At 51.7% G+C, this 24,628-nt stretch overlaps 10 protein-coding genes across 10 annotated transcripts; 5 read left to right on the top strand and 5 right to left on the bottom strand.

The window, feature by feature from the left end:
- Positions 1–166: 166 nt before the first annotated feature.
- Positions 167–1,422, top strand: J4E82_007120 (uncharacterized protein; the record flags this gene model as incomplete). The annotated part of the gene is made up of 3 exons (XM_051733369.1): positions 167–220; positions 333–805; positions 852–1,422. 3 exons carry the CDS (start codon positions 167–169, stop codon positions 1,420–1,422), a joined length of 1,098 nt encoding a protein of 365 aa, XP_051586829.1.
- A 280-nt stretch (positions 1,423–1,702) lies between these two features.
- On the top strand, positions 1,703–4,439 carry J4E82_007121 (uncharacterized protein; the record flags this gene model as incomplete). The annotated part of the gene is made up of 6 exons (XM_051733370.1): positions 1,703–1,707; positions 1,741–2,499; positions 2,549–3,185; positions 3,584–3,696; positions 3,770–4,369; positions 4,421–4,439. 6 exons carry the CDS (start codon positions 1,703–1,705, stop codon positions 4,437–4,439), a joined length of 2,133 nt encoding a protein of 710 aa, XP_051586830.1.
- Positions 4,440–7,681: 3,242 nt separating this feature from the next.
- On the top strand, positions 7,682–8,384 carry J4E82_007122 (uncharacterized protein; the record flags this gene model as incomplete). The annotated part of the gene is made up of 3 exons (XM_051733371.1): positions 7,682–7,695; positions 7,746–7,886; positions 7,961–8,384. 3 exons carry the CDS (start codon positions 7,682–7,684, stop codon positions 8,382–8,384), a joined length of 579 nt encoding a protein of 192 aa, XP_051586831.1.
- A 326-nt stretch (positions 8,385–8,710) lies between these two features.
- J4E82_007123 (uncharacterized protein) lies at positions 8,711–9,909 on the bottom strand (the record flags this gene model as incomplete). The annotated part of the gene is made up of 3 exons (XM_051733372.1): positions 8,711–8,768; positions 8,817–9,856; positions 9,907–9,909. The coding sequence occupies 3 exons, from the start codon at positions 9,907–9,909 to the stop codon at positions 8,711–8,713; spliced, it is 1,101 nt and encodes a 366-aa protein (XP_051586832.1).
- A 400-nt stretch (positions 9,910–10,309) lies between these two features.
- On the bottom strand, positions 10,310–11,738 carry J4E82_007124 (uncharacterized protein; the record flags this gene model as incomplete). Its single annotated transcript, XM_051733373.1, has 2 exons — positions 10,310–11,592; positions 11,642–11,738. The coding sequence occupies 2 exons, from the start codon at positions 11,736–11,738 to the stop codon at positions 10,310–10,312; spliced, it is 1,380 nt and encodes a 459-aa protein (XP_051586833.1).
- An 846-nt stretch (positions 11,739–12,584) lies between these two features.
- J4E82_007125 (uncharacterized protein) lies at positions 12,585–13,709 on the top strand (the record flags this gene model as incomplete). The annotated part of the gene is made up of 2 exons (XM_051733374.1): positions 12,585–12,597; positions 12,649–13,709. 2 exons carry the CDS (start codon positions 12,585–12,587, stop codon positions 13,707–13,709), a joined length of 1,074 nt encoding a protein of 357 aa, XP_051586834.1.
- Positions 13,710–16,746: 3,037 nt separating this feature from the next.
- J4E82_007126 (uncharacterized protein) lies at positions 16,747–19,572 on the bottom strand (the record flags this gene model as incomplete). The annotated part of the gene is made up of 3 exons (XM_051733375.1): positions 16,747–17,508; positions 17,559–19,452; positions 19,547–19,572. The coding sequence occupies 3 exons, from the start codon at positions 19,570–19,572 to the stop codon at positions 16,747–16,749; spliced, it is 2,682 nt and encodes an 893-aa protein (XP_051586835.1).
- Positions 19,573–20,013: 441 nt separating this feature from the next.
- Positions 20,014–20,657, top strand: J4E82_007127 (uncharacterized protein; the record flags this gene model as incomplete). Its single annotated transcript, XM_051733376.1, has 2 exons — positions 20,014–20,080; positions 20,143–20,657. 2 exons carry the CDS (start codon positions 20,014–20,016, stop codon positions 20,655–20,657), a joined length of 582 nt encoding a protein of 193 aa, XP_051586836.1.
- A 1,124-nt stretch (positions 20,658–21,781) lies between these two features.
- On the bottom strand, positions 21,782–22,486 carry CRP74 (60S ribosomal protein L10a; the record flags this gene model as incomplete). The annotated part of the gene is made up of 2 exons (XM_051733377.1): positions 21,782–22,251; positions 22,303–22,486. 2 exons carry the CDS (start codon positions 22,484–22,486, stop codon positions 21,782–21,784), a joined length of 654 nt encoding a protein of 217 aa, XP_051586837.1.
- A 732-nt stretch (positions 22,487–23,218) lies between these two features.
- RCD1 (Cell differentiation protein rcd1) lies at positions 23,219–24,503 on the bottom strand (the record flags this gene model as incomplete). The annotated part of the gene is made up of 4 exons (XM_051733378.1): positions 23,219–23,402; positions 23,452–23,827; positions 23,878–24,033; positions 24,083–24,503. The coding sequence occupies 4 exons, from the start codon at positions 24,501–24,503 to the stop codon at positions 23,219–23,221; spliced, it is 1,137 nt and encodes a 378-aa protein (XP_051586838.1).
- Between the last annotated feature and the right edge of the window lie 125 nt (positions 24,504–24,628).

Genomic DNA, 24,628 nt, shown 5'->3' on the forward strand with positions numbered 1-24,628 from the left:
GCTCATCCAGGCTAGTCGAGTTAGGCTAGCGCAGTGAATGGTGTCCTAAGCGAGGTGAATCTTGGCAGAGTCACTGGAGCCCGAATTCTGCTTCCTAACAACGACGCACGCCTATCGTTTCCTACCCTCGCCGAACGTTCACCCCAACCCCTTCGACGACTTCACGATGGCGGACACACAGAAAGATGCGCTGTTCAAGAAGGTGCAGATCGACGCCCTGGTACGTAGGAAAAGTGCAAAGCCAGTACCCCACTGTGCGCCCCGCCATTGTGCTAGAAAGACAGCTCCATAGAGGCGTGTTGTAACTACGGGAGACTGACTATGGTCTTCAGGTCGCGATCAAGATCGCTACCGCCAGCGGTAAATCCTTCCCCTCGCTCGCGACCGGCAGCATAGTCGGCATGGAGAAGGACGGCGTACTGGAAATCACAAACTCTTTCCCCTTCCCCGAAGTAAATGCCGCCGCGCAGGCCGACGGACAGAACGACACCGTTGCGAACCTCGCTGCTGGTGCCCCCCGCGCCAAGCAGAACATCGCATACGGCAACGAGATGATCAAGTTCCTCCGAGAGGTCAACGTGGACGCGAACAACGTGGGCTGGTACACGAGCACAAGCATGGGCAACTTCGTCAACCTGAACACGATCGAGAACCAGTTCTACTACCAGAGCCAGCCGAACGAGAGGACCGTCGCTTTGGTTTACGATGTGAGCAGGAGTTCACAGGGCACCCTCAACCTGCGCGCATACAGGCTCTCGCCTTCGTTCGTGACGGCATACAAGGAGGGCAAATTCACGACCGAGAGGTATGTGCAAACGATTCTGTGATATGGGCGAAACTGACAATCCTAGCCTCCAGAAGAGTGGTCTCCGATACCACGACATCCTGGTCGAGCTTCCAGTGACCATCCGCAACTCCCACCTCCTCACCTCGCTCCTACACCAGTTGCCTTCGGATGCGCCCAAGGAGGAGCTCAAGTTCCCACCCAACCTAGCCGCTCTGCAGCAAGACCCAAACACGCCTCAGCCTCCTCTCTTCCCCAACTTCGACTCGCTCGATCTCTCCATCGACCCCTTCCTCGAGAAGACGTGCGACTTGCTCCTCGAAAGCATCGAGAACCACCACACCGAGATCAACAACTACCAATACTACCAGCGATCACTCGCGCGTGAGCAGGCTAAGATCACTGCATGGCAGCAGAAGCGCAAGGCTGAGAACGCTGCGCGCACCGCCTCAAAGCAGCCCCTACTTCCCGAGGACGAATGGCAAAGGCTGTTCAAGCTGCCCCAGGAGCCCAGCCGACTGGAGACGCTCCTCAACTCGAGACAGGTGGAGCAATACTCGAGGCAGGTGGATGGATTCACGGCAGGCGTCACCTCCAAGATGTTTGCTGTCAAGAGCAATCTTCTTCCTGGGGAGTAGAGTGTGGTAGATACGGTTGTGTTTCATGATTATGCTTCTCTTCGTCACGGCATGGGCATGGCGTTGCGGTTTAGCGGTCCCTTTGACGGGACTGGGTTTGATCTTTAGATGGAAGGACCACGATGATTATGTGAAGGGGCATTTGTAGCGTTTGCCCATGTGATCCGATGCCAAAAGTTGGAAGTGCTGCAAAAGCGGTGAAGTTCAAGGCTGCTCCGCTGGGCGGCTGAATGCTGTTCTAAGCGTGGGAGGCTATCGCCACATAGAGTCGAAACAGACAATGAAGTAATCAACACCCTTTCGCAACAACGATGGCAGTACTCTGAATGCAAAGTGTGTGTCTACAACCGTCATACTCGCCAACTCTGATTCCTCGGATATCGGATCGTCGGTGGATCTGCTTCTCTCACGAAAACGGCTTGGGGCTAAAGCAGCGTCCAACACCGGCGCCATCATGCAACAGGCCTCCTCGCCTGTCCTCCAGCAGCTCCGGTCACTGCACCCTGGTGCCCTTCAGACGCTCCACCAGTCGCCAGACGGAACGCTATACCCCCACAACCAGGTCCTACCGGAGCTCCAGAACCTCCACACGAGCGATGTATACCAACACCAATATGCCCTGAGCGGGCCACAACACCCACCACCACCCTCACATGCCCACGCGCTGCCAGTGCATTTCGAGCAACATGCGCTTCCGCCTTCAGGACCGTACCCGCCTTTTCAGCCGGCGGGCTATCAACACGGCGCGAGTCCACGATTCATGAACGCGCCCCCTCCCCCACTCCAGGACCACGCGCAACAATATCACGCGTCTCCTCCTCAGACGGTACAACGCCCGATTCAACAGCTTCCCCTGCCACCGCCTGCACCGCCCATACTCTCGGCACCGCAACCGCTGCCACGGCATGTAGAACAAGCGCCGTTGCCGCATAAGCAAGAGAGTCAGGAGGAGGACACTCCATTGTCCAACCATGGCCAATTCCAAGGCCTGAAGCTCATCCCCAACCCGCCAGATTTGGAGCAATGGAGGGAGAGATTGTTCCACGTGGATGACATGATTACTCTGACTGAGGAGCAGTATGATCTCTCTCTGGCGCTTGGTACCACGCACTGACCTTGACCATAGATTTCAGACTTACTTCCCGCATATCGACAACGTCTACTCGCATCGCTCGACCCAGCGCCACAAACGGAAGCGCTTCGTGTCACACTACTGGGACTGTCGACTCAAGGGGCGGCCACCAGGAACCAAGAAGTCCACAGATCCAGACAAGAAAAAGAGGAAAAGAGTTGCGAGAGGGCGGGATCTATGCGATGTCAAGATCAAGATCACCGAGTTCTTCGATCGACGCGAGTATGAAGAACAGCTTGGTCGGCGACCGCCAGGCACGGAAAACGATCCGCCTAGCCCGATAGCATCCAACATGCCGATAAACCCAGGTCTTAGTGGAGGCCAGAATCAGAACCCGCAGTTCTTCGGACAACCACCGTTGCTACCACAGCAGCCAGCTGGAACCTGGGATGTACCTCCAAACATGGGTTCTCAGTCAGGGATGAACATGCAGGAATACCCAACATCATCTGGCTCTTCGTCCAAGAAGTTCTATACATTTCAGAGAGTCAATGGGAATGGCGGCAATGGCAAAGGCGACGGCGTTGCTGGGCCACATAAACATACACTCGAAGAGAGCGATCGCGTAAAGAAGAACAGCGTCATCAGATGGCAGGCAAAGATCGACAAAGATGACAGGAGGAAAATGCAGGTAAGCCTTCTTGATCTCGTTCGATCTCAGACTCCACACTCCTTTGTATCGACTCATCTGGCCATGATCATATGCAATGGCGATCCACTCTGCCCGCAGATCAAGTGCATACGTCATTTTGATGCATGCTAAGAACACGGACAACCCCCATCACTTGCTTTGCGCTGATGTTTATGACACTGCCCGCTCTATACCCTGATTTCAAGATTCTCACACTGTTCATGAATTCTGTTTCCAAATTTGTTCGCAAATTGCCTTGTCGTTTATCTTCTCCCTGCACACAACCTCCCATTGTCTTAAGCACTACGTCCTGTTCAAGCCTTGCTTCGTTCCAATCACAATCATCGTTGCGAATCATTAGTGTTCCTGCTCGATACAAAATGACCGACACCAACCAGGGCGGAGATTCTTCCAAGAAGACGTACCACAAGAAAGCCACCGGAAATGCTTTGTCGACAGTCAAGAACCATTCAAAAGAGGACGACCTCAAGCTGTACGGTAGCGCGTTCTGGTAAGTAAAGTTCTCAAGATGCGGACTCACAAAAGCGCTTCGGTCTCACGTTCGTATTTCTGACATTGATCAGTCCCTTCGTGCAGCGCGTATGGATATCCTTAGAGCACAAGCAAATACCCTACCAATACATCGAAGTGGACCCCTACAAGAAGCCCCAAAGCCTTCTCGATGTTAACCCACGCGGTCTGGTACCTGCTATCCGACACGGCCCAACATGGTCAACCCACGAGTCAACCGTCATCATGGAATACCTCGAAGACCTCCAAACCGGATCCCACCTCCTGCCTCCAGATGCACAAACGCGCGCTACCTCGCGCCTCTGGTCTGACCATGTCAACCGCAATATCATTCCATGGTTCTACAAGCTCCTCCAATCCCAAGACTCCAACGACCAAGTTTCCCACGCAAAGGAACTGCGGGATCAGATTGGCAAGCTAGTCGATGCTGCAGATCCCAACGGCCCTTTCTTCCTTGGTCCCCAGATCTCTTTCGTAGATGTACAGATCGCGCCGTGGGTGCTACGGTTGCGCAGGGTGTTGGGACCTTATAGGGGCTGGCCTGAGGCTGAAGAGGGAAGCAGGTGGAAGCGATGGATCGATGCGATTGAGGCGGATAGGAGTGTCAAGATGACTACTAGTACTGATGAGCTTTATTTGGATAGCTACGAACGGTATGCGGAGAATAGGCCGGGGACTAGTCAACTTGCGGATGCTGTTAATAGTGGGAGGGGTTTCCCTTGAGCGCGGATGGGTCAATATCAATACTATAGCATCAGTGAGATAATGTTTTTCATGTTATCAGGTATGATGTGGTAGATGATGTGATTTGAGGTCGGTGGACTGGATGGACTTTTCGGAATGACGTTTGGTTACCAATACATGCTGATTGTGATTATTGGTGCAAATGAGTATCTTGTACGCTGACGCATTGCAAGTCTTGAATGTGTATAGCATGATAGCCAAGGCTGAAAAATATTCACGCTGAATCGAAGGTTATATAACATGGCATATAGTAGTTGAAAGCAGGAAGGAACTACAAAGATATCAAAAAACCGTAAGGATAGTATTCCCGAAGCGCTCTAGTGCTTTCTCTGCATCCTTCTTACATAGTTCCATTACACCCATCCCGATCCTCACGAACACGAGCTTATGTTCTGATGCTTCTGCCGCATTTTGATGGGCCCCCTCAGGCGCCTCAGATGGCTTAAGTAGTAAACCTTGAAGCTCCAGTCTGCCATTCACAGATTGATAATTCCGCCATGGGTACGCTGTACGGATGACCAAGAAGAAAAGAGGTATGTCGGAGCCGTCCTCTAGAAGTGAAGATGAAAGCTTGACAGTGTCATCAAGCAGACAAGAACAAACATCCTGTCTAGTCCACTGATCCTTCTGATCCCAGCCAGGACCACAACTGACGTGAAGGCTTTCAGTGGTAGACGATGTAACGAGGATATTTCCAAATATACAGTGTGGCAGGTTTTTCCTTTCCTTATATTTCTTCCACATGCCATCAAGTGAAAGTAATGGTGCTCGCAGGGTAATGTGCCCCCCTGATACCATGCCCCTGGGATCGTCTGTACTGGGGTAGACGCCAACGTTCAACACCCTAGCTATTTCCGCTATATCACATAGAGCCTGTGGTTTTGCTGAGGGATCATGTACCACGCCTTCGATAGATGCCCAAGACCAAGACGGTGGGTTTGATTGAGAGCCTTCAGGCATTTCTGGACGGCTCCCATGTTCGGTCCACCAAAGTAAGCACGCTGGCATGTGAGATTCCCAAAGTCCCGCTAAATAGTTGTCCTGGTTTCTCTCGAAAGATCGCGTCAAGCTGGATAGTGCGGGTAGTCGGTCCCTGCAAAAGCTGATCTGACGCCGTGTATAGTGCTCAATAACGCTACCCCAGATAGCATTTGGAGTGCGTTGACTGGCACCGATAATTGGTGGTAGCTTGAATCGAGGAAATCAGCAAGTCGTACATTCGCACATGGTCGCTTCACGGCAAACGAAGACAATCTCGTCTTTCGTAAAATGAACAACCCGCCTAGAGAGAAGTTCTTCCTGGAAACACCATGCACGCTTTCGCAATGTCAGCTCCGTCTTTTCTGGAAAAAGAACTGAGTCTTGTTCTCGCATCTCATGGGACTTCATGTCGCGAAAACAGAGAGAATAGGCTTTGCTGTTGTACTCTAGATTGATCCTTGGGAGCTTGTGACGATTCAAAAGGCCTTCCTGTCCGTTCTCTGCGGCAGAGGCCGCAATCGTAAGGTATGCATTCGAAAATATATCTGCCATTTGAGCAGACTGTTGAGCCCAGTCGGCCACAGTGTCTTGTACAATACCTTAAAGGCACAGGCAATCAGCGTTGGTAAAGATGTAGTCTGAGGCTGGTCGAACTTACACAACGAGTCGATCCATATATAATAGATATGAAGCTTGCGTGTCAACATAATTGCTTCTTGGAATGTCTTAGGCAGATCCGTCCACTTGATGCCGTCCTTTGTGTATTCAGGTAGCGTAATCTTGGTAGTCTTGATCATCGGTGTAAAACCCCAACAGTGAGTCAGGGCTACATATCGGATAGTTTGCCCATCCGGTACTACGGTTCTATCTGATGCATCGCACAGTCTTGTTTGGAGCACTGTTTGCTGGTTGCCAATATACAACAAACGCTTAGGAACAAATCTCGCAGTACTGGGACTCAGCGAGTCATGGTACGATTCTGGAGTTGCACATGATTTGTGCTCGAGATTGCAGTTGAATAGGACATTTTTGATAAAACGCGCACAGTAGCTGATCGTTGGGTTGTCACTAGGTAGCTCAGAAGAGGCCAGAAATGGCCACGAGCTTTCATGTCCTATAAAACATCAACTCGATACTCACAGTTCTGGGGAGATTTTCTTTTCGGTGATAGAAATGTTCTTACCGGATGAAAGATAGAACTGTCTGTAAGAGGCTGAGTTGTGAGTAACAATGGTTGAATGGCGTTGGTGCGGTGAGCAAGCTGGGACGTACCTGGATCTGGGTCCATCGCCGTTCCCTCTAGAGTTCCCTCTAGAGTTCCCTCTAGAGTTAGATTCAGCCTCGGAGCATTCTCTAACACATCTCTCTCTAACACACCTCTTCCCCGGGGTGTGACCCGTATTCTGTTGTGTTCCCAGATAGACTTTCTTACTGTGCTTGCAGCCGTCTCACTAACTTTTTGAAGCAGGTCGCATAACTCGCATCCCTTTCCTGCAGCCTTTTTCAGATCACGATACTCTACACTAAAATAGACAGGATCTGGCAACCGTAGCACTCGGCAAATCTCGCACTCTATATCATTCTTCTCGTGATCTTGCTCTTCTGTCGATGACTTAGTTAGATGTGGTGAAGCCGCATCTTCAGAGTGAGGGACACTCGACATTCTGTTACTTTTCAGACTATTGACTGATACTTGGAGTGGTGCTTCGCAAAAGTTGAGATAGAGGTAAGCGTAGAGCACCAAAGAACGGCTGTGTTGATCTGAGCGCGCGATCAAGAGGCAAGGAGAGCTGACATTGCGAAGGCAGTTTGAATCTCAGCCTGATGACGTCAGGCCCATCAGTGACTAGCACACTCCATGGCTCTGTAATCATTGGCTGTGGGGTGTCAGCGAGCCCCGATACAAATGCGCACTCTATCTCCTGCTTCTTGAAGCAGTACGCTACGAATCCTCGTCAGAGGAATTAGGTGATAAGTTGAACAGGAAGAAGCGGATTCACTCCAGTATTTGCGGAGCCTCTCTACTGCTAGTGATGATCTAGCCCAACGAGAGAATTCTTCCCGTATTTGATAGCAGCTGGTACGGGATGAGATGAGTGAAACACTGAAGGGAAGTGCACGCGATCCCTGACAGCCCACTAGCGCGTCTTGCGAGGGGCAATCGCGGGGCACCATCCACATGGTAGCAGTCTCAACACCAAACACGCTCTATACACTCAACCGTCCACACAACCGCCACAATGTTTAAGAAAGAGTGAGTTTCTTACGCGTCGTGTTTGACAGAGATAGCTGACAAGAAGACAGCATAACCTCGGGCGCAAAGTCCAAGGTGAAATCCAGCGCCCAGCGCGCCATCCGCTCAAAAGTCCTCGAAGAATACCCAAGGTTAGAACCATATATCGAAGACATACTGCCGAAGAAGGAGCAATTGGACTTGGTCAAGCTGTAAGTCGCCAATCGAACCTGCAGCGAAGATGCACAAAGTTCACGAAGCCAAGTACTAACACCTGCATTTACAGACCTGACCGCGTATCGCTCTACACCCTCAACTCCACTCCCCTCTTCTTTCAACACATGGACGACGCGCTCCTACCCCACCTCACACTCGTACACAAATACCCCTTCGCCTTCAACCGCCTACGTATAGACCGCGGCGCAATCCGCTTCGTGCTCTCTGGCGCTACACTCATGGCCCCTGGTCTCACATCACCGGGCGGGCGCCTACCAGGTCCCGAGCTGAGCGACGAGGACAAGGAAAAATACGGCGCCGAAGACCTGAAGGAGGGTCAGGTTGTGGTTATCGAGGCCGAGGGCAAGGAGACGGCGTGTATGGTTGGTGTGCTCAAGATGAGTACGGACGAGATGAAGAAAGTCAAGAAGGGGCAGGCGTGTGAGGCGGGTCATTATCTGGGAGATGGGCTTTGGGGTTTGAAGCTGGATTGATCGGGTGAACAAGCAAGGCTTTTGAAGTCACGAGTCTGAAATCAGGTGTATAGGTCCAAAGTTGCGGATGGCGGTAGAGAGTCATACGAGTGAACGGGTGATTAGGATGAAAAGGTTCTGGTCCGGAAGTCACTCAGGCTCTGATGGCAGATATGCCACGACAAAATATCCCGCGACGTGCATGATAGTCATTGATTCCAAGACGGGATCTTCATGAACACAAAACGGATTTGTACATGGTATCATAATTTTAATCGTGAAGACTGCTTTTTGACAGACCACCACTTACACTAGCGATCTAGTCGTTACAGTCGATTCGTATCATCTTATTGACCAGCTCCACGGCCAGCTCCAGCGCCTCCGCCTCCCATGAAGTTACGGGCCCTGTGTTTCGTTAGCGACTTGAGGTTTCTACATGGCTTTCTCACTTACATCTCGGCCAGGTTGGGGTCGTTCATGAGATCCTGCATGTTGGGCATACCGCCACCGCCGCCGCCGCCTCCTCCTCCGCCTCGACCTCCTCCACCGAACTGTTGAGCCATCTCCGCTATCCTGGGGTTGTTCATGAGGTTGCTCATCATATCTGGGTTGCTCATGAGGTTCTGTGCCATTTGCCTCATCATGGGGTTCTGCATCAGACCAGCGAGATCAGGCATTCCTCCGCCACCACCACCGCCGCCTCCACCGAGCATGCCAGCGAGTGCTGAGAGATCAGGCATTCCACCACCCATACCGCCAGGAGCGCCTCGAGAAGCTTCAGGCGCGCCGACATCTCCGCCCTCCTCTTCGACCTTCTTCTTGGCTGTCTCGTAGCCCTTGCGCATGACTTCTGAGCCGCCACCCTCTGCGTCCATGCCAGACTTGTATGCCTCCATGGCGCCCTTTGCATCGCCAAGAACGTACTTTGCAAGACCTAGACGCGACCAGGCCTTGGAGTAGTTGGGGTCAGCAGCAACTGCCATCTCGGCATCCTCCTTTGCTAGCTCGTGCTTGCCCTGACCTGAGTATGCGGCGGCGCGGTTCGATAGGTAGATGGTGTTGAGCGGAACGACCTCGAGGGCAGCAGTGTAGTGCTTGACGGCAGCATCGTAGTCCTTCTTCTTCATCGCCTCGTTGCCCAGACCCTTGAGCCTCTCTGCTTCATCCTTGTTGGGCCCGCCTGGTCCTGAACCGGCGGCAGGTGTCTGCGGCGTTGCTGGTCGGGCCTCTTTGGCCGACGATGCTCCCTCGGTTGTGGCAGTCGTCTTTCCCTTGAGCTTCTCATAGACGTTGTAGATTGCGAGCAGGTTCTGGTCGCCAATGGCGTCCTTCTTTGCGGCCTCGTCGGCGGGATCTACCTTGAAGGCTTCGGCGATGCAGTTGGCGGCGACTTCGAGCTGCTCAGCGTCGTCGGGTGCTACTGACCCGTCCGTCTGCGAGGTCTGGAGGAAGTCAAGGATCGCGAGCGCGAGGCGCTTCTTCGATTGGAAAGCCTATGGTTGTGTGAGCGACTGTTTACTTAGATAAGTGTGGGGCAACTTACCATGACGGCGTGATGTGGATTGTCGAACGGTGTCGCAGGCTCGTTGTGAGGCGTGCTGTAGTGAGTTTCCTGGTAATAAGCTTATGAACAGGTGTTCTGGTAGCTATGGGATTATGGTTGGTTGCGAGTTCTGAGATGCATGCAGCGATACTCGAAGCTTCCAAGGTTCCTTCGGGCAATTGGCGGGGCAGTCAGCCGCCTGGTCAGTGCCAAGCTGCTACCACCAACTTTTGGTATGCACTGTTGCAACCCGCCCAAGGAAGGAAGAAAGAAAGATTGCATGTTGATATCTGACTTGTTGAGGTCTTATACAAGCCGCCGAATGTTGTCATGTACACGTCTACTCTTACACCCCACTACTATATAACACATGCTAGAAGGTGAGATGGGTATCTACAGGTCTTTAATCGTCGCTCAATCCTTCCCAAGCACCCTTGGGCTTCTCCTTCGGCCACAGCGAGCTGAACCATGATCCTTCTGATGGGAGAGACACGCTATTTGCGCGCGCTTCAACCTCGGCATCTAGTGCAAACTTTCGCATGCGCTCAGCAATTCTCGGGTCCAGCACCATTTCGTCTAGCCATACCCTCTCCTTGGTCTCACCTTCTTCACGCTTTCGTGCAGTCTTGGACCAATCTGGCTCTTCGTGAGAGAGCAATCGTTGTTGCTCCCATTGTGCGTTACTGTGTCCATCTTCCTCGTTTGTGACAGGCGCTTCGCCTGCAGTCTCAAATGGTCGGTATGCACCAAGGACAGCAGCGGCAGTTTCCCTGCCAATGACATCCGCCGCTTGTCGCCTGTTCAAGAAACGGTACATACGGATGGGAAAGTTAAAGAATCCAAGGAGGTGGGGGAGAGGTACTACGGCGGCGGGGCCGAGTGCTTGTGGGCAGTTTTGGGAGAGCACGGCGTTTTGGTATTCGGCTGTTGAGATGTATGGTGGCGGTTGCTTCTTTTTCTTGGGTTTCGTCTCCTCCTCTTTAGGCTTCTCGGCATCTTCTGGTTTGGGAGCTTCGGTAGCGGTGGGTGACGCATCATCGGCCGTAGCAGATGTGGTGCCGTCAGTGGACGTTTCGGTGGACACAGGTGTGGGTTCGACCGCAGCGACCGGTACCTCGACAGACGGTTCTGCTGATGGTGGAGCATCTAGAGGTCCTAGCCAACCCTCATGCAGTCCTCGAACATATTCTTTCCATGTGTGTCTTCCAATGACGATGTCTCCTCCCGGTCCATTCCACCCATTGACGCCTGCTCGTTGCCTTAGACCTTCCAACTCCTCCTCGAGTCCTGGTTCCAGCGGCTCAGCAGTCGCCTCGCCCCTCTTCTTTCTCAGCTTCCGTATTCGCTCTGCTAACCCAGCTCTTACATCTCCTTCCCTTCGGCCCTCTACCGCGTCCCAGTCCAGCGCCGCTGCAACGAGAATGGGCTTGACATATTCATGGAAGTGATCGCGTGCGGGTACTATTCCATCTGCTGGCGGTGCAGACAGGAATATCGTGAGTTTCCGAGGCAGCTGGTGTACGTCCAACGGCTCGTGTGCAATGTGCTCGACAACTGTTGCCCATTTCTGTTGTATGCGCTTTTTCTGGCGACGGTCGTACATGACTGCCGCAGTCCATGATCCGGTAATCGAGAGAAATATCATCCAATTGCGCGAGGGGAGCCTCAAGCGGAGGTTTGGCAGGCCTGCATTTGTTAGTCGTTGTACTCCACACGAGATAGAAGAAACGCGCACCCATCATCCTCCAGACAGGATTCGGAGGCTTCTCAGGTTTCTTGGGTCCGGCAGAAGCCTCGCCAGTAGGCGGTGCTTTTGCATCCGGTTCGGCCATGCTGTTGTTGACTGCGATGGTGGTAGCAATGTTGGTCGCGCGCCCAAAAATTTCCTGACGCCCGTCGGCGAGCGCGGGATTGAGTCGGAGCAGGCTAGCCACCAGTCTCAACGACCTTAATTAGCGAGCCGCGTTCCCCACCACAGCCCCTCACCCCTCCTTGCAATTCTTCAGGTTTGGATTGGGACGTTCCAGTGCGTGGGACACAGAACGCGCTAACGAGTACTTCTCAATCTTTGCTAAGAATATAGTTGGAAAAGATTTGGATTTCTTCATCAAAACGAATCACTTCGGGTAAGCTCAATTCGCTCACATCGTCGTTACACACCAGCTAACAACCCTATCGTGGTATGGTCTAGTGGTATGACGTCGCGTTGTGGCTGGCGGACACCTAGTGTCCCGATCCAGATCCGCGCCAGCCTGGGTTCGAGTACGTTTGATCCCTCACAAATGGTGGTCCTGAGACATCTTCTAACATGTCTACAGTTCCCAGTACCGCCAAATTTGCGACATATCTTTTTTGCTCTTGTACTTGACTTAAATCTTTCCACAGGTACCGAGAACATTCTTTTTGCTCTCCTCCACTAGTCCGCATAGAATCTGGGGTGCTTCAAGCGCATTGTTCTCACTGTATCTACTGCCTGTCTTGCATGCGTGTGCTTCTGTATACCTAGGTAGTGAGTCACCTCGCGTAGCAGACAAAACCTCGCTTCCCGACGACCGCCCTTCTCTCGTCACCACCTACACAGCTCTATTGTCAACTTTGTGAAAACTGTAATATATCGTATCTTTCAAAGCTCTTAAAAATGCTTCAGCAATTCAAGCAAGACCAGACACGTACCAAAAATGCTCTCCGGCAGTAAGTATCTCCACAACTTGTAGTCTTCCCAAACTGATCACAAGTAAAGAGACATTCTTTACCGTGAATCACATCTTGCGAGTGTCAAATCAGGTGGGGACAACTTGCTTGCCGCGGTTCATAGCTACACACACGATGCAAACATGGAGATCGTCACACGAGTTTTACAACTACCCCAGGAACTACGTGACGACATATATATGCATCTATGGGAACTCAACGACAAGCATGATCCGAGTCGCAGTCTGCTCTACTGGTGGGATTCTTTCGACGAGCCTTGGTTCTCCAGAGACGATGATCCTAACAAATTACGATGGCTAAGGACACCGTTGATGACACTCCGACCTCCGCACTTCATCGACAAATGCTTTGTAGGACCTGTCTTCGCTAAAGAGGCTCTCAAACAACTTAAAGATTCTGTGGGTAAAGATCTTCGGCCAATCGGGGAGAGAAACCCTGTCGCCGAATGCGGATTGCTCGACGCATCCATGGATGACTTTGTAGAGAAGGACGTTTTTGGAGTTGGGATAACAGTGGAAGAGTTGGTACGCAACTTGGACTTACGGGTAAACTTCCAGTGCGATGCATTGACCGACAACGAATTTGCCGAGATCCAGAAGAGCAAGACACATGATCGAGGATCACTTGGGGCAGGTGCAACGACATACACACGGGACGACTATCTCCGAGACCTCGGTGACGGCGTCGCGGCTCTGCTAAACATTCCACACACGGAACGTGTTACCACTCATAATGAGCATGGTCGACATCTGAATACTAGAGCCAGAGTCATCACCTTAGCAATCAGGCAAGAAGACGACTTCATATGGAGGGATCATTCCGCCATACTAAAACTTGTCGCTCGAGCTTATCACGGACTAAGGGCAAAGGGCTTCGCAGTCAAGGTACAGTACTACAGTGAAGAGATTGAATTGAAATTGTTGTTTGAAGACGACGTCTGGGAGTGGAGAAGCGATGATTGGGACAGGAATTTGATTTGGAAGAACACGTTTGGGATAGGTAGCGGCACCTCACCCCAAAGATACGTTTGGGCACAACTTCAGGAACATTTTTTTCGACGCCTAGATAACGACAGCCTCATCGGGAGTTAAAGAACTATACAGTGGGCATTAAGTACGTGTAAAAACGTGTCAGGGGCGGCCTTGAATAACTTGAAAGTGATACACCAGGTCCAAGTATAAGATAAGTTTGGAAAAAAGATGTTTATGCAGGTCCCAGATATGGCTGCCCTCTCGGGTTGAACGGTTGATCAGCCGTGTCTGGATTTTGCAATTTTGGATCTGGCGCACCCCAGGTGGTGTTGAATCCGCATCCTCAGCTACTCTGCATGGGCAGCAAATCTGAATCTTTTCTCTGCTCTTGACTATCGCCGGACTTGTCGACACTACCACTGCGACCACCACCACTGCTACCAATACCGCCATCGGCCTCGGTGCTCTCACTGTCCCTACTACTTTCCATCGTCGAAGCAAACTGTACAAGCATGTTACCATGCCTAACAGTATCGACGATATCTTTTGGATCCATACCAGCTCTGATTCTTGCTAAAAGTTCTCCCGCCTCCTCCTCCGGCAGATCTCTGAGCAATTGGAACAGTTCTTCCAGATACCTATGTCTCCGTTTGGTCTGCGTGTTCTCCGTTTCCGCGTACTGGCAGGGGCTGTCACGGGCCACGCATTCACTGCAGCTGGGTCGTTCGCCGTTACACTAGATGGTTTGGAACGATCAGAAGGGCTACTCTCGCTGATATTCAAAACCAAAGTTTTATACATGTACTAGGTCATGGTACCTTGCTTTTACGAACTCTGCACGCTGCACAAGCTAGAGGCACGCGAGCTCGCTTCGATTGTGTGGGTGGAGCCTCGTTCCTCGGTGAAGCTGCGGGGAGAAGAGGGCGGAGAGGGCGTGTCGTAGCACTGTCGCTTGGACTAGCTTGATTCAACTGTTGCTGTTACATTCCGCACGAGACAGTACTTGGGCTAAGTTCGCTTGTTCTTTTGAAGGTGACTTGGAAGCAGACTACCATTCCCAGACGCTTTGGTTCAAACAGAGGCTTGAAACGAATCTTTACGCGGCCATAGAGAAAAAGGGGGGTGTGGCATGCAAACTTGGCAAGAGGGTTGAGCAACCAAGAAAGAAAGAGTCTGGACGAGCGAGAAGTGCATAGAACTGCAGGCAACCACAGAATGAGAAACAAGAAAGAAACTGCACTCATCTCCACTTGTACAACTAAAAAATACGGCTAAGTTTATCTGAAAACTTGGCTCTTTCATAACATCAAGATTACCCAAACCTCCGCCTTCTAGATCAGACGTGTCCCTCGTTTCGAGTTTCCTAATTTCGCAGCGAGTCGTGATTCTCATGGATATGTAAAAGTTCGCTAACGGGGCCTTCCAATCGCGTTACTTGTAGCATGATATTGCCACAGGGCTCTGGACCCTGCATATGTATGACTGCCGATGAACTAAGCCCTAAAGGTACTATGAGGGTTTTGTACTCGGATGCCATTGTTTGTGATTGAGGCTATTTCGTCTTGGTTTGCCATGTAAGAATGCGGTCCAAGCAAAAAGCAGCCGGCCATTATCTCCGACGCTACCGTATCCGCTTTTACTCGTGAGTGGTGTGTCACAACGGGTTCCGGCAGTGCTAAGTGTTGGGAGTCTTGTGTATCGCCGATTGCATGTAGTGTCTGCGACTTGTTGTACTGTAGAGGGTGTCGGCGCGGGGGCTGACTGCTAAGCGCCGGTTATACGTTCTGGCTTCGGCGTCCCACTGCCTAGTCGGCATGATACCCAGAAAATCGTACTGTTTCCTCAGCGATGATGGTCTAGCCCTCTCTTAGTCTCTCTACGAATCCTATCAGAGAACACCTGGATTAGTATAGACTTCATTGATCTGCGACATTCAGGGCAACATCCCGCGAAAATAGTACATGATGGCTGCCCAAGCAGTGACACGAGAAACGACAACAACGTGTGTACAATAGATGAATACAAATTTCATTCCAACGAGGAAAAGCGAGACATCAGGAATATAGGCTAATACTACCAACACAATAACTCCTTCATGCACGAACGACACCCCTTTCAACATCAACTGCGTACATACCTGCCTGCAAGAGATTCCCGTCCCGAACCAATATTACCCTAGAACCCGGGCCGTCTCAAACAGGGACTTCAATTGCGTCAAAGTAAACAGGAGTACCATCCTAACTGTATCTCCTCACGGCTCTAAGCTCCGCGGAGCAGCCCAGGTGTCGATCCCTCTCAAGAGACTCATACCAGACGGAGATTGCAGACACCACTACGCGGGCTGTCACGACTGTGTTGGTACAGTGCGCGGCGCCAATCAAAAGCGGGGGTTGCTTCGGAACGAGTCCCTGTTGGAGTGCGGAAGTTTGTGCCGCTCATCCTCGCAGACCCTGGTGGAGTTTTGCTTATAGTTGTGGGGACTGTGGCGTGTGTGTGGATATACAGTTGAGCTGCCACTAGTATTTTTCAGCCTGGATGATATCGGGAGATGGCGACGCCGTGATCCGCAATGGAATTCGTTGTGCAGCTGTTGTGGTTGTGGTGGTCCAGGGTGTCGTTCAAGCCTTGGGGTCTCTTGGGAGGCCTCAGTGCGAGCGGACGAGTCAGTACCAAACACGAATCAACTCGATTCGTCCGTACACGCAACTTCTGTTGCGCTTTCGATTCTATGGCACCATAGCATGATAAGATTCGTGTCGCATTGGATACCTGCAAAGAAGCTTGTCTTCCAGAAGTTGTATCAGATACCAGAGACAGAGATGTAGATTATCCTATATCTTATTAGCCTATTCAGGAATATGCACAGTGAGTGCCTTTGGATATACGTCTAACAGTACACAAGCCTTTCCACTCTCTGGCGGCGTTACTTCTATGTGCTACTGCCCGCGCTCCTGCACACTGCCTAATTTTCAGTTGCTACATGGCCATCACACATTCTCCTCCAAGAGCAAAAGCACAATTCAGAATTCAGTAGAGGACGGAAGTAAACGATCTGGAAACTTGGGCATTATTATACTAAAGTGATTTCGTCGCGAGATATGACATGACCTCGTGCAATGTTATCCGTCGTCGCGCTTGACCTGAATCGTCGACTACCTTAATACTCAAAGTCATCATCAGCACTTGGCCCCTTGTTCTTACTGACACTCTCCTGTCTTTGATACATCTCAGCAATCATGCGACTAGAGCTGGCCTGGTCTGGCTTCTTGTCATCTCTCTCCTTGATGAACCTGGGGAACCTCAAACTGACACCCTTGCCACCACCAGAGACCTCATCCGCAGCAGCTCTGTACCGCGGTGACAAGGTCAGATCGGCCGTCTTTACTTCCCAGACATAGCGCGGCTCGAACCAGACGTCGGGCTGGTCTTTATTGCCGGTGGAGTGTGTGTAGAAGGGTTTGGGGCGGTCGATAACGATTTCGGATAATGTCTTGTGCAAGGTCTCGAGAATGGCCTCCGAGAAGCCGGTACCAATGTTACATACTGTCTCATACTTCTCGGTCGAGGGGTTGTAGCAGGCGAGAAGGAAGGCGCCATACCAACTTGTACGCTTGCCCTTGCCATAGTACGCTCCTAGGACGACGAGATCCAGAGAGTCGCCGACACCAGCAAGATAGTCTTTCTTGACCTTGAGCCAATTCTGTGAGCGCTTGGATGGCTCATAGAAGGACTCTGGTCCGTCTAACATCTTTACCATGAGTCCTTCGCTTCCTGACTTTACGGAGTCTTCAAGGAGGGTTTGGATCTCTTCCAACTCGTTGGTGTTACCATACTTGGCGAACGCGAATTCTCCTTCGACAGGTACAAACGCTTCATTGAGATGTTCACGACGCTCACGGAAGGACTTGGTCACAAGGGCCTATGAATGTTAGCACTGACACGATAATGAATGAAATCAGACAAACTTACCTCGCCGTTCAGGTAGAGGATGTCGAAAGCGAAGACGCAGACTTTTACCTTGACGTCTTCGACCTTGACATCTTTCCTCTTTCGCGTCATGAGTTGCTGGAACGGTAACACTTTCTTTTCTACCATGTCCCAAGCCACCGTCTCGCAATCAAGAACGAAGCTCTTTGTACCTTCTTTGACCCAAGTCGGTAGTTTGGCGAGAATATCAGGGTACTTCTTCGATAGATCCTCAGAATTCCGAGAGAAGATGTTCGACACACCTCGGTCACTCTTGCCAGCGCTTGGAGCTATGGTTGCCAACTCCATCTTTTCACCTTCTTGCTTTGCGTCATGCGCAACAAAATGTATCTGCGCCCGCTCACCATCGTACTTGTATTCGCAGGTGAAGTCTTTACCTTCGAAGCGATCGAGCACTTCTGTAATTGACTTTGTCGGTTTTGCCAACATAGGCTTAAGCGGTACACCAGGCTGTAGGCGGCAGTTCTCTCGCAGGTTCATGATACCATGTTCGAGCATTGCGGGGATAATGACTTCGTAGCTGGGAAGCTCACTATAGACTGTTTTCAGCATGGCCTCGGCCTTTGCCAAGTCTGCTGTTGATGGCGTCTTGCCCTCCTGGGACATGTCATGGAATATCATAGCTTGCGCAACAGCGACTACGACAGTCTTCTCAGCAAGACCTAATCGAAGTTTTCCTTCTAGTGTTCGGACGATGAACTTGGCTTCGCTAGGCCCACCCTTGTCCTTCTCGATATCGATATGCTTTCCAGCGTTGTGCGCATCGGCTGCTGACAGGAGCTTCTTGATGCCGTCGACCTTGCGCCCTTGAGCTCCCTGTCCCTCAACAGTAGCAATGCCCATTAGTCCCTTTCGTACGCCTTCTATGGTTAAAGACTTGGGCTTGAACATGGTGGGTTGTTTCGAGCGACTCTTCGCTGCAACGAGCCCTAGATCACCGATCTCATTCTGGTCACTCTTGATTTGTTGCAAGTTTCGTCCGGTACTCTCAGAAATAGCCTTCATGATAAGAGACTCGCCGATACCCAGCTCGATGCCTGCGTAGTCGGCTGCGAGTTTGTTGACCATTAGCATAACAGTCGGTAGCATATCAGATGGAGTTAATCGTAGCACTTGACGAAGGAAAAGTGAGCAGTGGGCGAGAATCTCGAGACGTTTTGTCGTCATCTCGATTTTCGAAAACGTTGTGCAGAGTGCGGCGTATGGCACTGGCTCACCGGGTTTCCAGTCAGGATATGGGTCTTTGATGTTGGATGAAAGAGTAGTCTGGACCTTCTTCCTCGCCTTGGTCTTGACCTCTTCTGGTTCCTCCTCTGAGCTCACCACCTCATCTTCCTCTTCCTTGTTTGAAACAGCATCATCCTCCACAGGCACAGGTGACGATTCGGCCCCCTTCTTGCTCTTTGCAACCTTGGTTGGCGCTGAGACTTCCTCGTCATCATCTTCTGGTGTCGCAGCTTTCGGTTTAGCGGCCCTCTTCTTTGACTTTTCTGGTGCTTTGTCGGCCTTTGGCTTCGCAGGAGCTTTCTTCGGGCTGTTCTTTCCTTCGGTAGTTTTCCGTCGTTGGCGTTTCGTCGGGGGCTCTTCTTCGGATTCTTCCTCTTCTTCCTCTTTGATCTGCCTCTTCTTTCCCGTGTCAGATGCTGTACTGTCGACTTCCATGGCATCGTCGTCCGTCTCTACCTCTTTCTTAACCGGTGCCCTGACTTCTGCATCCGAATCAACGTCGTCATTCTGCCCCTCTTTCACTTCCTCTGGCGATGAGCGAGGCTCCTCTTTGGTCTCTACCTCGTTCTTTACAGGCTTCGGTCTTGTGGAAAAGGACAGTTTCGATTGCTGCTTTGTTGCGTCGCCGTTGGGTTTTCCGAAGAACTTTCTGTAGACACACCGTCAGTATCGCAGGATAACTCAATGGATACAGTCCGATGTTGCCGCCGCACCCTAAAGTAGTTTGGGAAGACTTGACATACCCGAGAGTAGCCTGCTTGGGAGCCATGGCTACGAAAGTGCGGACGTTGTGTGCGCCACTAGGCTGTTGAGGGTAATTGCAGCGCAGGAAGATGGATGAAGATTGCAATGGTCGAATTGAAGGCAGTAGAGTCAATTTGTAACGCGGTGTGAAAGAGCAACAGGCAGCATTGAAGCGGAAGGGCATGCTCTGAGGATGGATTGAGACGGTGGTCTAGGCGGCAGGCGCGTCGCGCCTGCCTGCCGAAACGCGAAAGTTGAACGGACCCCCGACCCCTGCTGACATCATTAAGCCGACATGGATTAGGCGGCATCTTGAGCATCATCACTTTTGACACATACAGTCTCACAACCCTACAAATCATCTTGTCTACTACTATCGATTGTCTTCAAGCTGGCGACCTACTTCTGGAAACGCTCGGAGCCGTCTACTTCCACTACCCCCTCCCAGCCATCATCGCCGCTCAAGATGTCGAAACCCTCTGCGCAACCTCGCCTCACGCCACAATTCTGCTTCAACCAGACCGCACTGCGAGGTCAGCACCCCAACTGATTTGCTAGCCAGCTCACTAACTAATACACAAGTCGGCTGAAACAGACTTTCTTCGTATATCACGCGGCGCGATTGATGATTCCATCACACAGAACCTTAATGCTCTTCTTACACCAGCGCAACGAGGCTTCGATCCGACATCCACAAGTACACGACAGCTGCCATCGCCCGGCCACGGTCGGTCGTTAGAACCAGAACAGTGTGAGGGTTTCAAAGAGAAAGTGCTGTTCCCAAGCTGGGCAGTACGATCGGATGTACTAGACTATTGCGCGGGTATTGCGACATCACCGGATCCCGACAATCCGGATAGTGTATTGCGGCAGATTGAGGACTCCAAGGCACGAGAACGGACTGTGGACGAGCGATTAGATCCATACTCGGGACGTTATTTCCCACAGGAAACAAGAACAGAGAGTCTAGCCATGCTCATGCGCAACGAGCGGGCGGTTGAGAAGATCATACGGATGAGGACGTGGAGCATGCTGGGCGAGCGGTGCGGCATGACCAACGAGACAGCCGAGGTGGCGTTCGACAAGTGGAGAGAGATGCAACGACGATGAAGTAGTCTAAGTCGCTAGCCTCTGTATATATTCGACGTATAGACAGCATTGTAGTATGTCATACAATCTCCTCTCCTTGCATATGTCAAAGTATATAGCGATGGCGCATGCGTGTACGATGAATTACGCTCCCAGATTTCCGAGGGCCTCAAGACTGCAACTTGAATAACATGGTCGCATACAGTAGAAAGCGCTCAGTCCAGACTGACGTATTCCCAAAGCTAGCACAGCAGCTTCGTACGTCGGCGACGGGCGACCACAAGGTTCGCATTGTAGAGTGCTGCCCCACAAAAACGCCAAAAAGTCTCTGCGCAAGACGTCCGAACAGCAGTTCAACGACAACGAAGAACAGTGCAGCACGCAAGCATTCAGACAACGGCTGTCAACGCGTCTCACTCAGAAAACACAATGTATCGTAACATAAAGGAATGTCCCACACCACCCCACAACTCCAATCCATCTTTTCACGGATAATTGCAATTGGTAGGAAAGGCAGGCGGTATCGATCTACGGGGCCGGGAACGGAGAACTATCCACAGAAGAAAGAGGGATAACTCTCAGCAAGCCGCTTTCGCGGAGCCACGATTTTTAGGTATGTAGATTACCAACTGATGATGGAGAAAGGGAAGGAGGGACGGAGAGCTGCGTGGTTTTGTACACGACGCCAAGCCGCTAGTAAGTGTTAGTCAGCGTTGCGCACAGAGCTGGAAGAGTCTGCGGTGGGCTGGGAAAAAGTTCGGTAGTGGGGCAGCGTGCGGAAGAGAGGTTGGGAGCATCGCATTATGGCCGTGCGAGACAGAGAATTCAATAGACAACCGGACGTTACCCTTCATCTGGATAGCATAGGCTCAAGACGAGGGTCCAGTTCCGGTGCACGGGTCAGGTTCAATATGAGGGTAGAGGCTCAAAGATATGGTTCGGGTTCACACGACAACATATACAGTCAAGCATGCACAGACGAATGCAAAAGTATAGATGATCAACGGGTTCATGCATGCATTCAAGCTAGCTAGACCCATCGGTTGGTATTCATTCCATCGAGATTCCGTAAGATCGTAATCCGTAGCGAGTCGTCTTTCGACAGCCAGCTACGACATAACCCAGCAGAAGTAACGACCGACCCTCTAGTAGAGGCGCTTGGGGGGGCTCATGGTGGCCTTGATGGTCAAGGAGCCCACGTTCTGCCATCCCTTCTTAAGAAGAGAGACGAGGTAGTTGATGGCCAACATGATGTTACCGATCAACTCGTCCTCAGTCATGCCAACGTTGCCAATAGCGACACCCATGCAGAGAACCTTCTTCAACTGGAACTTGATGGTGGACTTGACTTCGTTCATCTTGTTGGCGAGGTCCTCAGCGTGGGAGACGGGAGTGGGGAACTTTCCAGCCTTGGAGAGACCGGGTCCGAGGAGACGGGGAATCTGCTTGATGAGGGCGTCGGAGGCGATGAAGGCATCGTACTTCTTGGCGAGCTTCTTGATGAGCTTCTTGTTCTTGTTGAGCTTCTTCAAGTCGTCGGTGCTCATGGCGTCGACGCCATGGTGCTTGGCACGGTCAATGTCGTGCTGGTCACCAAGAACGCAAAGGCTCATGCCTGGTATCTGTTAGCCTGCGCCCTTGTATTGGCATGCTGATATCGACTTACGAGGACGGGGAAGGGTGGGGAGCTTGATGGTTCCAGAGAAACGCTTGTCACGCTGGGGGTCGTAGTTCTTGAGACCGATCTGGAGCTCGACGGTCTCGAGGAAGTTCCTCTTCTTGGTCTCGTTGGAGTACTCAAGGAGCTGTTGAACGTTCGTGCGAACGCCGGCGACAGAGATTTTCGACATGTTGGCTGATGTGTCTCCCAGAGGATATCGTTTCCTTTGGTGGCTCTGTACGGTGGTGGTTGAAGAAAAGAAGTGGGTGGCGGCGGATTTGGTGCATTGTGGACGCGAGGCCGCTAGCGAAGGTTGCGCTAAGCCGTTTTGGCGCGGGTGTGACTGTTACGCAGAACGCCGATTGAGGGCAAAGGGCTGAGCATTCGGCAACTTGGACAAGGCCCCAATATTCATGTACGCTGCAGACCTGCAGATTTGCTTGCTTGCTAATATCATCACACGTGCCCCCCATATCACTAATACGGGAATACGTCTTTATAGAAGCACGCTTGCATTGCCCATCTGTATGAAGAAAATGATATATATAATACAGTACACTTGCTTTTCCTCCTAGGATCCGTGCATTGATGAGTGCACTACGCCATGCAATGCCCGAGAACTCCTCGCCATGACCATGAGTGTTAGAAGAAAGTAACAAGGCAAGTGAAGGAAGTAGCACCTGCAAGATACAGTGTTGCTACGGGTATCCCATGTGAGAAACCCTAACGCCATAACCGCACCATTTTCGTAAGCCAAATCCGATCGAACTGAGGGGTATGTCGTCTACGCGTGCTGCCGCGCCAAATGAAGCAAAGCCGAAGCCAGAAATACACAGAAGGCGAAGAGGGGGTATTCAGGAACGCTGAAGTGACCCGGCCAGATTGTCAATGTTGAGTGTAAGAAGCCGCGCAGCCAGTCCTTTTAATGCATAAGCTGCTGGTTGTTCGCGGCATCGACGACGTTGTCGGAGAGGTTGATCAGGAGTTGGGCAAGACAGCGCTTCGTGGCCGCATCATCTCGTAGAACTGAGGAGAAGGTGGCGTCGCGGAGAGGCTCTGGCAGGCACTGACGCAGCGCTTCACGAGCACGGGCGTTGTCGCTCAAGCTGTTGAAGTTAATCACATGTACAAAAGGCAGAGATAGGAGAAACTTACCGGAGAAAGCAGCGCACAACGTGCTTGAGCAGGCGGACGGTTTGCTGCTCCACAAGCTGGTTGACCATGTTGCTAAGTACGGTGCCTACAGCATAGAAGCGCTCATAAGTCTGACATATGTAAGCAAGACCAATGTCATCTAGCAAGATCTTCTGGACAATAAATATGGCCACTGTCTTGCTGAGCTCTGAGCCGGTCTCCATGATACGCAGACAAAGCGGGATGATCTCAGTTGTCAGGAGGAAGTTGATGACTTCGGAAGAGTCGTTCTTGACAAGAGCACCGATGACACCCAAGGAGGTAAGACGGAGGTATTCGAAGGGTCGCGACTTGGACGTTGTGTTGAGGAATGGGTAGAGGAAGAGAGGAATGTGTGCTATAGGTACGTTAGTCGCGTCGCCTCAGTGCAGTTGGCATCTGACCTACCGCTCAAGAACAAGCCACGGGTTTCGGTATGAGAAGCGACACATTGAAGAAGCGCAAGAGCGTTACAAACACGGTTTGAAGCAGCGGCGGTCAATTGCGAAGGGTTGAGCAGCGGGTAGACGGAGATGATCTCTTGGAGGAGGGAGGCCATGACACCTAGGGTCGTTAGTATCCAGTCGCATGCTCGATCATACAATTCTCGTACCAAAAGAGTGCCAGAGAATCAGAGCCAGCTCCGGAACTTGTTCTCGCTTCTTACTCAATTCCAAGAGAGCCGCTTCACGCGTGGTAGGCTTCATGAGCTGAGCTATCCACTCCAAAACGCGCCTGTTCTCCTCCGTCATTCCAATATCGGATGCCTGAACGTCGTTGGCGGGCCCGCGGGGAACGGCGTTATTGCCGGGGATAGCGGTGCCATTATTGGCGGCGAGTTGTTGGTGATACTGTCGTTGGGCAGCCGCCTGGACAGCCTGGGCCTGTTGTTGGGCGTGCAACTGTGCGGCTTGCGCTTGATGTTGTCCGTGCTGACCTACATGATGCTGGGGCTGCTGGTGATGGGCTTGGGTTTGAGCGGGCCAGTCGCCGTACTGCTGCTGCTGCTGCTGATGCGCGAGGAAATGTTGCATTGGCCGCGAGTACCGACAGGTTCGTATTGATTGTGGGTGGGGGTAAGGTGGGAAGGTCTCCGCGACTATATATGGGGAGCGGCGATTGCTTGGAGCGGGCACGTGAATTCAGGGTCAGACAGTGG

This window comes from Alternaria postmessia (assembly GCF_024291825.1).
Source record: "Alternaria postmessia strain BMP 2775 chromosome Unknown scaffold_46, whole genome shotgun sequence".
In the NCBI taxonomy this organism is placed as follows: Eukaryota; Fungi; Ascomycota; class Dothideomycetes; order Pleosporales; family Pleosporaceae; genus Alternaria; species Alternaria postmessia.